General features: G+C 38.2%; 1 protein-coding gene across 1 annotated transcript in view; it reads right to left on the reverse strand.

Annotated features, from left to right (window-relative positions):
* Positions 1–15,833, reverse strand: part of LOC129445959 (N-acylneuraminate cytidylyltransferase B-like) — a 50,559-nt gene that overhangs the window by 11,664 nt on the left and 23,062 nt on the right. The window contains exon 7 of the mRNA XM_055206942.2: positions 6,521–6,680. Coding sequence (XP_055062917.1) covers positions 6,521–6,680 — 160 coding nt within the window. The remainder of the gene's footprint in view (positions 1–6,520; positions 6,681–15,833) is intronic.

Raw genomic sequence — 15,833 nt, forward strand, 5'->3', positions numbered from 1 at the left:
AAATTCATATACAAAACAATGGCTGGTGATTCTGTAAAAAATGTAAACAGGCTGTTGTTAACATACATTTGCATAAAGCATCTATATATGTATATATGATTAAAGTATTAAAAACCTGAAAAGTGTTAAATTAGGGTAAATTTAGAACGGATAAAAATGTGAGATTAATTTGTGATTAATCGCGAGTTAACTCATGAAATCATGCGATTAATCTAGATTAATTTTTTTAATCTATTGACAGCCCTAGTAATTTAATGTATTTTTAATCAAGATCAGATAAAGGGGGAGATTGTTATTGGTTAATATTCTTTTCTCATAATATTTATATTGGTGGGTTTAAAGTAGAGCATTTGCTTAGGTTAACCCCCTGGGGTCCAAAAACGCTGCGCCGCGTTTTGACGTGTTTTTCCTTATCATGGCAGAATCAACTTAAAATACTCCATCATTAATAATCATACACTTACGTGTTTGACATCATTTGAAACGGTAAAGGGTCTTCTTTAATATGTGTTCATTCACAATAACAACCGATCTTTGTGTTTTTGTCAAATAAAGAAAATAAACAGGGTGTGCATCCAGACATTTCTGTCTCCGCCAGTTGTCTTTTAAAACACGTTACAAAAATCAATTGAAACTCCGCGAATACTCGTCACACAAACATGATACACATATCCAAAGAAAGCCTGAAATGTCTACTTTTAAACAAGCTAAATATAATCGAAAACAAATAATGCCCGTTTATATAATCTGCATTGAAGTAAAGAGATCTCACGTAATGGCGTATTTCACTGTTGCATGTTGTAACAGTGTTAAACACAGTTATTCACTTATTTGCTTCATGGTAACTTTCACTAAGGCTGCACTGCTGTATCTTTTAAGTGTGTGCTGTAATATGATTCCATGTTTACATGCTTATTTACAAACAAATCCGCGTGACCTCCCGTAATGGCGGATATCTTTTACATGTTTTACAGTGTTAGACACAGTTATTCACTTTCGTATCCTTCATGGCAACTTTGAGTAATGCTGCACTGCGGGATTTGCTGTAAAATGATTCCATATTGTTTACATGCAAGGTAATTCCATACATTGCGCTTTACACGCGACACCGTTTTTATGAGCGCCGCGTTACACGGAGACGCAGGCTCGCGCACATGGACGCCATAGCCATATGCGATGTGTTTTTTAAGTTCATACACGCTTACAGAAACGCGTTTAAAACAGAAGCTACACGATAAGGGGATGGGCATCTGAAAACAGTCATCTGAAAACAGCTTTTTATATAACTAATCACTGCAGATGTTTATTTGAGATGTTCTGAATTTAGTTTATGTACATGACAGTTTATAATGTAGTATCAGTGATATTTACCCATCAGTTATATATGTAAGGGTATTTCTGTGGACAATTTATGCTAACAGCTGTTTATAACTCTCTTACAGGTCTGCATCCCTCTTATCAGTACAAAACTATGAAGTGGAAAAACACCTTTTGGACATAACTTCGTGTGGCTCATGTTACCATATAACTTTGTTTATCAGTGTCTTATACAAGTTAAGTTTTTGAATAGAGTTTGTTTCCAAATAAACTGAAAATTTTGATTATATTGTTAACTTCTTAATAAACCTCAAACAAACATGTATACATTTGTCCTTACATTCTTTACTGTAGTTCCCTCCTGCCTCATTATGCAGCTCATTATGCGAGTCTTTGTTTGCTAGCTGTCAATCAATCCTTCTCGCATACGGCCCCTCTAAACAAAAAGTGTCTTACAATTTCTAAATCAATATATTGTTCCCTTTCAAGAGCGTTCACTCGACATTGCGTCCGCTGACGCTATGGGAAACTCCTCCCTCTTCCGGTTTCTCTGAAACTTTTATTGAACAACGCCAGTGTACTGGCCAATGCCGCCCATGACAGCATATTGGGGCGGGACTTCTGCTGCTATATAGCCTGTTTAGGTGGAAAAATACTCAGATTCTTTCGACTGAACGAACAGTAGAGCTGATCTGAGCAGTGACACGGCGGCTTACACAATGTCTCGTTCCCGTCTCTCAGGGAACCGAGGTTACTATAGTAACCAAGACGTTCCCTTTCGAAAGCGGTCACGCGACATTGCGTCCGCTGACCCTATGGGAGATGTATTCAAACACACCGTGAGAACAGCGAAAAGCAGCTCCAGTGGAGCTTACTCAAGTCCATGCGCCGCAATGCTTAGCTGAGTCGGTGCACAATCCCCGCCCAGTCTGTGTAAGCCAACGCAAAGTAGATTGGATGCCTGAATCTCCAGGGACTCAATCAGAAGCTCATTCTGAACAGAATGCATACAGCCACTGGCTGCATGTAAGTCTTATTGTAGCCCTACAGCCGATAAGAAACCTGTAACAGTACCACAGCAACGGCTAGGCCAAGCCCAACGTGGGCAGAGCAAGCATATCCGCGCAGAGTATTTGCTGGTATTAACCTATGATGCACGATGGCCAAGATTGCTAGTGTGAAAATACAAGGATGAAGCGAAAACGCGGCTCCATACTTATATATCAGCAGTAATACAGCTGTACTGGCAATCCGGTACAAACTGTGAATAGGCGTCGGATACTGCGACTGCCAAATTAGAATAACACCACTATGCCACTGTGGCAGTAATGTGCTGCCCTCATTTAGCACCTAATGATCCAGTGAACCCAGCTGGATCCCAAATTTCCCCTCAGGGAAATTTCTGAGAATGAGCTGGGCAGGTCACAGCAATCGTATACGAATGCCACAGCCCATCTCTGAAGCATACCAGGCACAGCTCACATCAGCTAGATGGTAAGGTAGAATGCAACGTTCTATGCTCTAACTGCGCTAAGGGTGGTTTAAGGCCTATAATCCCTTTAGGGCATATATAGTCCATGGTGTGTGTCGAATCAAATTGGCAGCCGCTCTGGGTAATAGTATATACAAATACCCTATATAGCGGGCGTTCATAACTCTCTCCCGTTTGTATCACGGCGGCGTTAGCCAAGGGAGGAATTGAGTGCTGCACAGGGTAAGGTAATGAGCTAAACATTGCCGAGCGATCGGGATGTTGTAGCTCCATATTGACATGTTTGCAATGGCTCCGATCACACATGTGGGTGCCTATTACAGTATATGTTGTCAGCTGTGGAACAAGCCTGCTGCTTAACATAGGTGTGTGCGCCACCGATCATATGGACATGTTATAAACCCATGACAAACCATAATAGCGCCGAGCGAGCCATATGTGCCTGAGAGGCTGCAGTAGGGCCACAGGGGTTGTGTGTTCAGACACGCACTGATGGTGGACCAGTCCAACCTGTCACAGCTCACCGCTTGGATGGCTGGATACGAGTGCAGATTCGACTCCACGCACCTGGGATATTTCTGTAACGGATGGCAGCGCACAGGATTCCAGTTACATATTGTGCGGCATAAAGTAATGGTGTGTTATACAGAACCAAGGAAGAACAGAGCTTGGTTCTGCAATAGCGCCGAGCGAGGAGATACACTCCTTATACGCTGGAACAGGTAGTAACCGCTCGTCTATGTGTGTCGGGTGCCAGTTACATACTGTGTGCTTTGAAGCAAGGTTGCCATTTAATAGAGGTTGTCAACGGCTGTACAGTGATGTTGCAAACTCCTGAACTGTACCACACAGTGCGCAACGCAGACGTGTGTGAATCATCTAGCGGAGTGATCCGCTGAAGGGCACCAGCTCACTAGCCGCACATAGAGCCATATAAAAAACCAAGTCTGGGTCTGCAGCGGCTCGCTGCTTTGTGCAGGGTCGGATGCAGAACCCGAGAGAGAAAGAGAGACATTTCCTTAAGAATGAACAGCTTAGTAACAGCTCGCCACGCGCACGCAGGGAGTCAGATACCTGTGTTGTAGTGAGATATTGCCTGAACACTGCATGGATGTGTAAGGCACGATAGTTATCCTCTGTTGGTATAGTTGGGGACATAACTCACAAAAGTTTACATCCACATCGGCTCACGGCCTTCAGGCGGGGAGCTAAGAGCAGGATTGAGTGAGGAAAGAGATAGCCTCTCTATTCAATGTCAATATACATAAATAGCCAGGCGTGTAGGCTGCTATTAGTAATGTGTATATATAAATATACGTATGTGTATATGAAGAGCTCTTTTCCAAAACGCGATAAACGCCATTTTTAAAAAAAATGAGTTTGTAATGTCATCTGGCTGTGTACTGAACCTATTCACTGCTCCATGAATGTTTCATGCCAAATCACTACATTTCCTTTTTAAAATGTAGGTACAAGATGCCGTTCTTTTCCAAAACGCGATAGCGCCGGAGCCTATTTTTAGCCTAAACGCGATTTATCCTCTCGACCAATCAGAATTCGACGAGCGTTCGACGCAATTCAATGGCGGCACTCTGAACAGATGTTTGTTTATGTTCATTCATTCATCAAAATGAGGATTAATGTCATGTTAATACATCATCCGGAGAAGGTACACGTTTGCAAGGCGATCTTCATCAAAGTGTTTGGTATGTAAAACTTTCGTTTCAGAACTGGCTCGTTTAATACAGTTTTGTACGTTTCTCCTTCGCGATAAACTTTTTTCCTGTAAAGAAGCCTGCTAACGTAACATGAACACTACAGAATAGTTCGATAGGCTGCGGATAGACAGACTGGCGTTTGATACATTGACCATGATAAGCTGCTATTGTAGACATCTGTAAAGTTGTGCTTTTTGGATTTGACATTATGAGTGCGTTTTTACATGGTATGTCATTGAGAGCAGATCGAGGGGAGCTCGCTGTGTGTGCGTGTGAGGTTACAAACTGTGTGTAGACGAGAGAGAGAGAGATGTGAAATATGTTAAGTAAAAGAGGTTCCTAACGCCCTGCTAAGGAGAAAACTGAAATGGTGGAGGGAGTAAAGTTAGTTATGTGTAATTCTGTTTATTTCATACTGGCTCCAATGTATATCACAATCTGAATAATTTACTTATTTATAGTATGAAGAGTCCCTGAGTATATGTTGCATATTCTCTTATTTTTGTTTTTTTGTTTTCAAAGAAAAAACATAAATTTATGGAAAAATGTATGGATTTATAGCGTTTTGAAAAAAAAATAATTAACTTAATAATCACCAATCTTGTTGTTTGATTTAATAATCATTATTCATCATGTTCAGACTGAGCACAAAAAAAAAAAAAAAAAATTTTAAAAGAATAAATTTTATATTCACAAAATTTGTGGGTCTAGGTAAAATTTTTTAATTTTTCTGAAAACTATTGAAATGGATTTATAGCGTTTTGGAAAAGAGCTCTTCATATATAGTGCAATGCAGTACAATGAGCCTTTATTTAATGCAGATATACCTTAATAGCTAGGCGTGCAGGCTGCTATTAGTAATGTATAAATATATAAATATACGTATGAGTATATAGTGCAATGCAGTACAATGAGCCTCTATTTAATGCAGATATACATTAATAGCTAGGCATGCAGGCTGCTATTAGTAATGTATAAATATATAAATAATATACGTATGAGTATATATATAGTATAGAGCAACGTTGCCACCAATCGGGCGTGCGATATGCATTGGGCACTGCTGTGTGTGTGTGTGTGTGTGTGTCGAGACAGATCGCTGGGCGAAGCGAGCGGCCACACTCAACACACTTCGCTATACTCGGTCTGTCCCCATTGCTCTGCAGCTCGTGTGTGCGAAGCTCTAAATCCTTGTAAAATTCTGCCGGAACGCGTGTAAGGGACGCGATCCTTGCGTCCTTCACAAGTGCGACGATCTACGGCGAGACGCTTCAGTCACGGTGAAGAGAAAGTATCTGAGTATTTTGCCGCCTAAACAGGCTATATAGCAGCGGAAGTCCCGCCCCTATATGCTGTCATGGGCGGCATTGGCCAGCACACTGGCGTTCAATAAAAGCTTCAGAGAAACCGGAAGAGGGAGGAGTTTCCCATAGCGTCAGCGGACGCAATGTTTCGTTCCCGTCTCTCAGGGAACCGAGGTTACGATAGTAACCGAGACGTTTTATGTGAATAAGTAGGCAGGATGATTTTCACATCATTATAAAGAAAAAACTCTAGACTACTAGATTTTGTTTAGAAAAGTCTTGTTAAAACATGTTTAGTATGGGTTTTGTGGACTTATATCAGTGACTTAAAAATGTTGCTTTTTTAAAAACCATGCATAAACATTTTTCTCTCAAAAATACTCATATAATATTTTATCCCAGTTTGTGCTGAACGCAGTGGTATGAGACACTTGCCATTATCATGTTTTAAAGCAACTGAAAAAAGACCAAATGTAAGAGTACATCAGAACCTCTGACAGTGTCCCAAAATGGTCGGACCCCAGAGGGTTAAGGACAGGCTCCATGAGCACTATTAAAAAAAGCAAGTATTGTATAATTTTTTTAGCTGAGATGGTACCACTCTGTGACCGCAATCTTGGAACTCAAATTCACAACATTTTAACTTGCAGTGAGGTCACTATTTAAAGCCATCAGTATGATATTCTCACCCATAAAGGCCACCTCTTCCTTCTGCATGTTTGTCTCTTTCATCAGACACTCCAGATCTTTCTTCTCCATGTCGAGTTTGATGTCACAACCTGTCTGCTGGGAAATTGTCTTCAGCAGAGCCTTGGACACGGTCTCATTCACACTGGATATAAGAATCACCTACAGTAGTAAGACAGAAGAACATCACCTCACTTTCACATTCGGGGACAATAGTTATTAGAAGCTTAGTGACTGTTTTTTCTGGAGATAATAATTTTATAACAATAACCACACCAAAATATGTTAAGCAGTTACATGATGATCATCTAATGTTTACCACAGTGTTTGTCCTAAAAAAAATTGGTTTCGATCAAATAAAGTGACGTGCAACATCCTATAATTATGGAAGCGTGTCATGCAGGTGTGTTACTTGCAAAAAGCTTTTGCCAAATCCATAAATATAAATGACATTAACACATAGATGCATGCCACAAACAATGCAGAATGACATTCATTAGCATCACGTTTTTTCAATTTAATTTTATTTATATAGCGCTTGTCACAATTGTTCATTGTCCCTTAGCAGTTTTACATGAAATTGAAAAGCAGAAATGGAAAGAATAACAAAAGCATGGCAGTTTTCAAATATAATTTAGAATGGAGTACATGAAGTTACATGGAGTTATTCAATTTTATTTCCTAATTAAATAATGTAATATGTAGACCTCCATTACAAACTATATTATGAGGATAATCTAAGATAGAGTGCATGGAGGTCTTCAACTTAGTTACTAATAGAAAAACGCAATAAGTAATACTCCAAATCCAAACAAAATCTTTGAATCTTGTCCAGAAATTGTGTACATGGAGGTATTCAAAATTACATCCTAATAGAATAATGTAATGCCAAGGCAGCAGAGGGTTTCTGCCTGCTCTCCTTGTGTGTGATTCTGCCTGATCGGACTGTTTACTCTTGACTGCCTTTTAAACTTATCAACAAAACATCAATTAAAATTAAGAGACAAATTATATGAAACGAAATTTATTGTAAAGTTGCAAACAAAACTTAAATTAAAATTGAAAATAATGTCTAACCCATTACAATTCTCCCTTCATATTGGCCTTTAAAACGCCCTATATGGCGTTTAAAATTACAGTGTATCTTTCGTAATAAGCGAACTAAATTTAAACAAAACAAACAACATCACAACAATATTCAAACCCAACAACACTCATACATAAATATAAAACATATATTATCTATAAGGATACATGTTAAAACAATCTGATATAGCGTTTATAATAGCTGGTTGGTAGATGTTGACTATTTTTGGCAAAACCTTTGTTGCAAACCTCCATTTACCTGAATAAAAATAATTTTTACTTTGAAAATAATGCGCTGTCACGTTAACATCAGCTGATCATTTACACAAGACTCCGTCTACGTTCATTTACACTGCATGGCAACGTCTGAGTTCTTAAACTAAAACAGGGTCTTCAGCGTTTACGAACGACTCCGTTTATGAGGGTTGAAAACGGTGGCGTAGTGTAAATGAAAGGCGTAAATGTGGCAAAAGTATTGCCCTTTAAAAGGTAAACGCATTAATGTAATCATAGCCTTAGACGATAAACCATAGCATACAGAACTTACCTGGAAGGTTCAAGGTTGAACAGGCTAAATTAATCGAACAAGCCAACTAGCATGAACTTATTCCACATTACTCCAATTTTATGCACAGATATGTAAGAGAATAATGACAGCATTTTTCACAATGTACTGTTTTTAAAATTAAGTCAGAGAGATGTTGGTTTTACCAGTTGTTGATGAGTAACAGCTGTGAGTGATTACAACGCGCTTAAGCAGCCACGTGACAGAAAAATAAGTGAACATTGTCCCAATGTGAAGTGAGCTAGGGTCCTTCCCAGTGCCCGAACCTGTGTACACGATATACTGATTCACAACCTCGGGAGCTAGGGAACTAATTGAGACACATGGAGAGAGATGTTGGTTTTGGCAGTTGTTGATGAGTAACAGCTGTGAGTAATCACAACGCGCTTAAGCAGCCACGTGACAGAAAAATAAGTGAACATTGTCCCCTAGGGAACTAATTGAGACACAGGGTATAAATAGTAACAGACACACAAATATTTAAAGTACTGTATATAGTAATACGAATGTTTGGAAATCTACACTTTTTAACATTTTCAGTAAATCCAAAAAGTTAATCAAAGTTGTCCGAAGACAAGAACGGTATTGTTCAAAATTTCTGCGCATGCAGAATATTTACCATTATTTTTTTAAAAGCAGCAAGTGACATTCTTGCCAGCGCATACATTTTTTGTACAACTGTTAAGATGATTCTGCATGCAATAGGCATTTATACGAAGTGCAACAGAGAATTAAGTGTAAGCCTAAATACAGTTGAAACCAGATATTTACATACACTTCAGAAAAAACAAACATTTATTTCTTTACTGTTATACATTAACTTCCTGGGGTCCAAAAATATGCATTTTGATGTGTTTTCTCCTCATCAAAGCAAAACCAACTTAAAGTACTCCATCATAAATAATCATACACTTACGTGTTTGACATATTACAAAAATCAATTGAAACTCTGGAATACTCATCACACAAACATGATACACATATCTAAAGAAAGCCTGAAATGTCTACTTTTAAACAAACTAATTATAATTGAAAAATATTGCCTGTTTAATAGTCTGTATTAAAATAGAGAGTGGTACTGTTTTTCCCGGCTGACCTCATTATCTGTAATGTAATTAAGAGAAAACATTTGCATGAAAAAAAGTTTTTATGTTAATCTGTAATACTGCGATTATCCGCTAGATGGCACACTTACCCAATTTATTTAAAAAAAACTGACGCAAAAAAATTACGAATTTTTGAACTCTTGTGTATGATTGATAATCATTCTGAATCTGATCTTTAACAAAATTCCTTCACAGAAATGCAATTATTTCAGCTTTTTGCTAAAAAATTTTTTTAAGAAAAATACCCATATTTGTTTGTTTATTTGAAAGCAGAGGGTCTGTTCTTTATTTTGATATATTTATATGTGTATATTTTAGAAGAAAATTTTCCTGGAAGGCATTTTGTGAAACTTTAGTGCGAATCACAAAAAATGCTGGCAGGCAACTTTTCAGAAAAAAAAGGCTGGCGGGGGAATGAGTTCAAGTAGCGGAGTAGATTACAAAATTACAAAAAATAAAAAAATACTCATAAAAGTACAAATACGTAAAAAATACTTAATTGCAGTTACTTAAGGACCACTTTTATACTCCATTTTTACAAACGATTTACCATTAGTTTTGTGTAAAGCTACTGTACAAATGTATGCTGATGATTCCACTTTGTATTATGCTGCAAAAACTGTCAGTGAACTGGACAATGTTTTATCTGCTGAGTTAAATATGGTTTTTGATTGTATAAAAAAAATAAGTTGGTGCTGAACATCTCGATAATATTAAATATTACATCTCTAAACCAAATCAATTATTTTGGGATCGAGTCATAGACTGTCATCAACACCAAAGATGAGTTTGAACTTTCTGGGGGTCTGGGGAACCTATAGAACAGGTGGATAAAGTAAAATTACTGGGCACAATAATAGCAAGCAAGCAAGCAAGCAAGCAAACTTTATTTATAAAGCGCTTTAACGTCCAGAGCGGACACAAAGTGCTGTACAGTAAAAACAGTAATAGATAAATAAATATATAAAAACACTAAAACACACCGAAAACACACAAGACTGCAAGAGCACTAATAGCAATACAACCATACAAAGACAACATACCATCTGTATAACAAAACACAAATTTTCAATTTCAGTTTTCAAACGCCAATGCATACAGGTGGGTTTTAAGAAGAGACTTAAAAACTGGTAATGACGATGCCTGCCTGATGAATAAAGGTAACTCGTTCCATAATCTAGGAGCCGCAACCGCAAAAGCCCGATCCCCTTTAAGCTTGCGCTTAGTTTTAGGCACACTTAGGAGCAGTTTATCAGCTGACCTGAGAGAGCGGGTAGGTCTATAGGGATGTAAAAGTTCAGAAATGTAAGGCGGTGCAAGGCCATTTAGGCCTTTAAAGGTAAACAATAGAATCTTAAAATGGATCCTTTGCTGTATGGGGAGCCAATGTAGTGCGGATAAAATAGGGGAAACATGTGAAAACTTACGTGTTCCAGTTAGTAAACGTGCGGCAGCATTTTGCACCAGCTGGAGCCGAGCAATGGAAGACATACTGACCCCCACATAAAGTGCATTGCAATAGTCCAACCTTGTTGTTACAAAAGCATGTATTACCATCTCAAAATCCTGCCTAGAGAGAATTGGCTTTATTTTGGCCAATTTTCTCAGATGAAAAAAGCTCAACTTCACCACTGACCTAATCTGACTATCCAGCTTAAGTTCAGGGTCAATTTTTACCCCTAGGTTTGTGATTGTTGGCTTAACGTATTGGCTCAAAGAGCCCAGATCAATAAAATTATTGGCAGTTGAGTCACCAAATACCATAACTTCGGTCTTACTCTCATTGAAGCTTAAGAAGTTAAAAGCCATCCATGCTTTTATGTCGTCCAGACACTTAAGTAGTGGCCCAGCAGTTTCATTTTTTTTGAGAGGGATATAGATCTGGCTATCGTCAGCATAAAAGTGAAAGGACGTGCCATGCTTCCTAAGTACAGACCCCAAAGGGAGCAGATACAGAGAGAACAGAAGGGGTCCTAATATTGAGCCTTGAGGAACCCCACAAGACAGTGGGGCAGATGAGGACACAGCATCGCCACAACTTACACAAAATGTTCTATCCCCCAAATAAGACCTAAACCATTTCAGTGCCATACCCTTAATGCCCACCCAATGTTCCAAACGGGAAATCAGAATATCATGGTTCACGGTGTCAAAAGCAGCTGTCAAATCCAGAAGCAACAAAACAACACAGTCCCCAGAATCAGTAGCTAATAAAATATCATTAAAAACTTTAAGAAGTGCAGATTCCGTGCTATGTAAAAGTTTAAAACCAGATTGAAAAATTTCAGAAATATTGTGCTCATCTAAAAAGGCCATTAATTGACTGTAAACTATCTTTTCAAGGATTTTTGCCAAGAAAGGCAGTTTAGATATAGGTCTAAAATTTGCAGGGTCTGCAGGATCCAGCGCAGGTTTTTTGAGTACAGGTTGCACTATTGCATGTTTAAAAAGCTTAGGGACCACCCCAGAAGAAAGACTACTATTTAAAACTGTAAGAATAGATGAACCGTAGTAGCAATAACTTCTTTGAAAAGTCGAGGAGGGACAATATCGTTTGGAGACCCTGTGGGCTTTAATTAACCAACAATTTTTTGTAAAAGAGACAGAGACACAGGTTCAAACATGTCAAAGATAGCAGAGCCCTGGACAGGAACTGAGGGGTCATAGACCTATGGTGATATTTGAGCCCTAATGGTATTGACTTTATCAATAAAGAAGTGAAGATACTTTTCACACCCATCATATGAGGCATCAAGCCAGAGAGTTTGCGGCACGTTTAAAACTGAATCTATAGTTTCAAATAACACACGGGGCTTATTACAATTTGACAAAACAATCTCAGCAAAATATTTCCTTTTGGCTTCTGTTAAACATGTCTGGTAATGCTTCCAAGAGTCCCTTAATATTTGTAAAGACACATGAAGTTTGTCTTTTTTCCATTTGCGCTCAGCCCTGCGACATTCACGTCTGGCAGTACGGGTGGAATCATTTCGCCAGGGTTCGATTTTATTTTTAACTTGCCTAGTTTTCAATGGAGCTACCATATCAATAACAGTTTTGCAAGTAGAACGAAACCATAGGCTGAGCGCATCTGTATCATTACAACCTGGATCAGGTATGTCACAATATTGATTAAAAGTAGAGGAAAAATTAACAGCAGTAGAGGGATTTATAATGCGACATTTCGTGTACTCACACGCGGTTTTGCTATATTTTCGGCGAGCATACTCTCAAATAAAACTGGCATGTGGTCAGAAAATACAGCATCACTAATCTCTAGATTATAAATAGGCAACCCATACGATAAGACAATGTCAAGTGTATGTCCGCGTTCATGCGTGGGACCAGACACCGACTGCACAAAATTAAAAGAGTCAATGAGATGTAAAAAGTCTTTTGACAAAGGGTTTTCCGGACAGCATACATGTATATTAAAATCCCCGACAATAAGGACACGGTCGTAATGTGGCATAATTTCTGCCAGAAAGACAGAAAAGTCATTTACAAAGTCCTTATTGTATTTTGGAGGCCGGTATATTACTGCACACAAAACTGTATGAGAACGACCCAGTTCAAATAAACTCAGCTCAAAACTTGAAAACTTGGATAATGACCATAAATGCTTACATTTATAAACATTCTTAAAAACAGTGGCAATTCCTCCTCCTCTACCAGCAGTTCGCGGGGAATTCCAGCAACAACAGTCAAGCGGTAAAAGTTCAGAAACTGCACTGGACTCACCAACACTTAGCCATGTCTCCGTCACACAGAGAAAATCCAGTTCTCGGGACGTGAAGAAATCTTTAAGGATAAAAGTTTTATTAGCTAGCGATCTAGCGTTAACCAATCCAAACTTGACAGGTACTGATGAGTCAACAGTGCTAGGTGTCTGTAAAGCTCGACACACGCGCCTCAGATTTCGCCGGTTTACTCCGCGCCTGCATGGGTGTGGAGACCTCCGTAAAATCTCATCCTGGCCGACAACAGGTACCAGCCAGGCGTCGACAGGATCCAACAATCGCCAGGAGACGAGAAAACGAGGGACCACTCGGGGAGCAGATACAAGTGCTGCGCAGGCTTTCCGTCTTACCAGCTGACCGCTGCGTTTTCCTCGACGGCGGTAGCGTTTAGGCTTCTGACGAAGATGTAAAACCTCGGGGCAGTAAAGGCAAGCAGGTATTTCCGATCGGAACGGGGGCAGAGATTTGTACCCACCACTATCACACTTTACCAGATCTTTAGCAAAGAATCGAAAATCCAGTAGCGTTTGACGATCATAAACCAATATTGAAACAACGTTTTGCACAACAGTTGACACAAACAGCACATATAGCAGTGAGAGAGAAAGACGGCATGCCAAACATACTGGCGCCATCTTAATCCAAACCAGAAATCCAAATCTTAATCCAAAATAGATAGTCAGTTGTCATAGGCAGGACATATTGATATCATAGTGAGGAAGATGGGTTGTGGTATCGCAATGGTGAGGAAATGTCTTTCTATGTACCTACAGTACACACATCGTGGGACAGGTGGCTAAATCTTTTATTTTATGTCACCTGGATTATTGTGCCCCTGTACAGTATGGTCATCTACATCTAAATGTCAATTAAAGAAATTACAAACTGTCCAAAACAGAGCCACCAGATTAGTTTTAAATTGTCCCCTAAGAACAAACACTATCAGTATGCACCGTCAACTCTCATGGTTAAAGGAATAGTCTACTCATTTTCAATATTAAAATATGTTATTACCTTAACTAAGAATTGTTGATACATCCCTCTATCATCTGTGTGCGTGCACGTAAGCGCTGGAGCGCGCTGCGACGCTTCGATAGCATTTAGCTTAGCCCCATTCATTCAATGGTACCATTTAGAGATAAAGTTAGAAGTGACCAAACACATCAACGTTTTTCCTATTTAAGACGAGTAGTTATACAAGCAAGTTTGGTGGTACAAAATAAAACGTAGCGCTTTTCTAAGCGGATTTAAAAGAGCAACTATATTTTATGGCGTAATAGCACTTTTGGGAGTACTTCAACTCGGCGCAGTAACACCCTCCCTCTCCCATTATGAGAGTGAGAAGGGGAGCGGACTTTTCAGGCGGGCCTATACATATATGAAGCACAAATAATAATAATAATAATCAGTACAAGTGATAGAATTCTACATTTTTTTTTTTATCAATATGTTTATTTACTTTTTTCTTCACAAAAAATTACTTACAGCTTCAATTCAGTATACAAAAAGTATTCTAATCCCCCTCCCACCCCTTTACAACCCCCTAATAGACAGAACACTTATGGACATTAAAATAAAGTTTTGAGATGCATAAGAAAAAAAATAAAATAAAAAAAAATAAAGTAAGAGCAAAAAAAAAAACAACAAAAAAAAAACAAATCAAATAATACAAATAATGTGTTACAGTAAATCAGTTACATTATCACCTCTGCATTCCCAATCAATGTACCATCCAAATTATTTATATACTCAACAAATTTGCCCCAAATCTTGTCGAACATTGATGAGTTTCCTTTCAAATTAAACATAATTTTCTCAACAGGAACATAAGACGACAATTCTTTGAGCCAAACAGTATGACTTGGTGGTTTCTCTGATTTCCATTGAATAGCTATACATTTCTTTGCTGCTATCAGAGCCATCTTAACAAAACGTAAGTTCTTCCTTTGATCAAGATGGAGTACAGATTCATCCCCCAATATTACAAATCTCGGATCAAATGAAAGTTTAACATTAACAATTTTGTCAATTGTTTGTATTATATTTCTCCAATAGGTTTCAAGTTCTGAACAAGTCCAAAACATGTGCAATAATGTACCAACTTCTATTTTACATCTAGGACAACATTCCGAATACGAATCACTTATCTTATGTAGTCTTTCTGGTGTATAGTATACCCTATGTATAATATTAAATTGTATCAATCTATGTCTACAATTATATGAAAATGTTAAAGCATTTTTACAAATGAGTTCCCATACATCTTTTTCAAAAGTACATTCTAGATCGTTTTCCCATTTAAGTCTAGAAGGTAGTACATCCTCTCCATACAGATCAATAAGATAGGTATACATATATGACACAAAACCTTTGGAACCTCTTTTCTCTTTTATAATATTGTCTAATGAGAGGGAGGAAAGGGGTCTCAAGTCACCTCCCTGTAATGTAGTAATGTAGTGTCTCACCTGAAAATATTTAAAGAAATGTTTTATAGGAAGAGAAAACTTTGTTCTCAATTGTTCAAATGTCATAAGTATTTCTTCCTCATACAAATCTCCAAACACTTGAATACCCTTTTTATACCAATATTGTGTTAATCCATCTCTTAGTATCTCAGGAAGACCTGGGTTATTATGAAATGGAGTGTTATTATATAATGGTAATAGCCATTTATATTTTTTCCTTATCTCAAATCCCAATTTACAAGTGTGCCTTATGAATGGGTTGTTAATCTCTTTTATAACATAAGTCAGGGGAATGAATAAAGCCTTGTCTAAGGGGATTACTCCTGCATGATATTTTTCAATTTGTATCCATG

Source organism: Misgurnus anguillicaudatus, chromosome 12 (assembly GCF_027580225.2).
Source record: "Misgurnus anguillicaudatus chromosome 12, ASM2758022v2, whole genome shotgun sequence".
Taxonomy (NCBI): domain Eukaryota; kingdom Metazoa; phylum Chordata; class Actinopteri; order Cypriniformes; family Cobitidae; genus Misgurnus; species Misgurnus anguillicaudatus.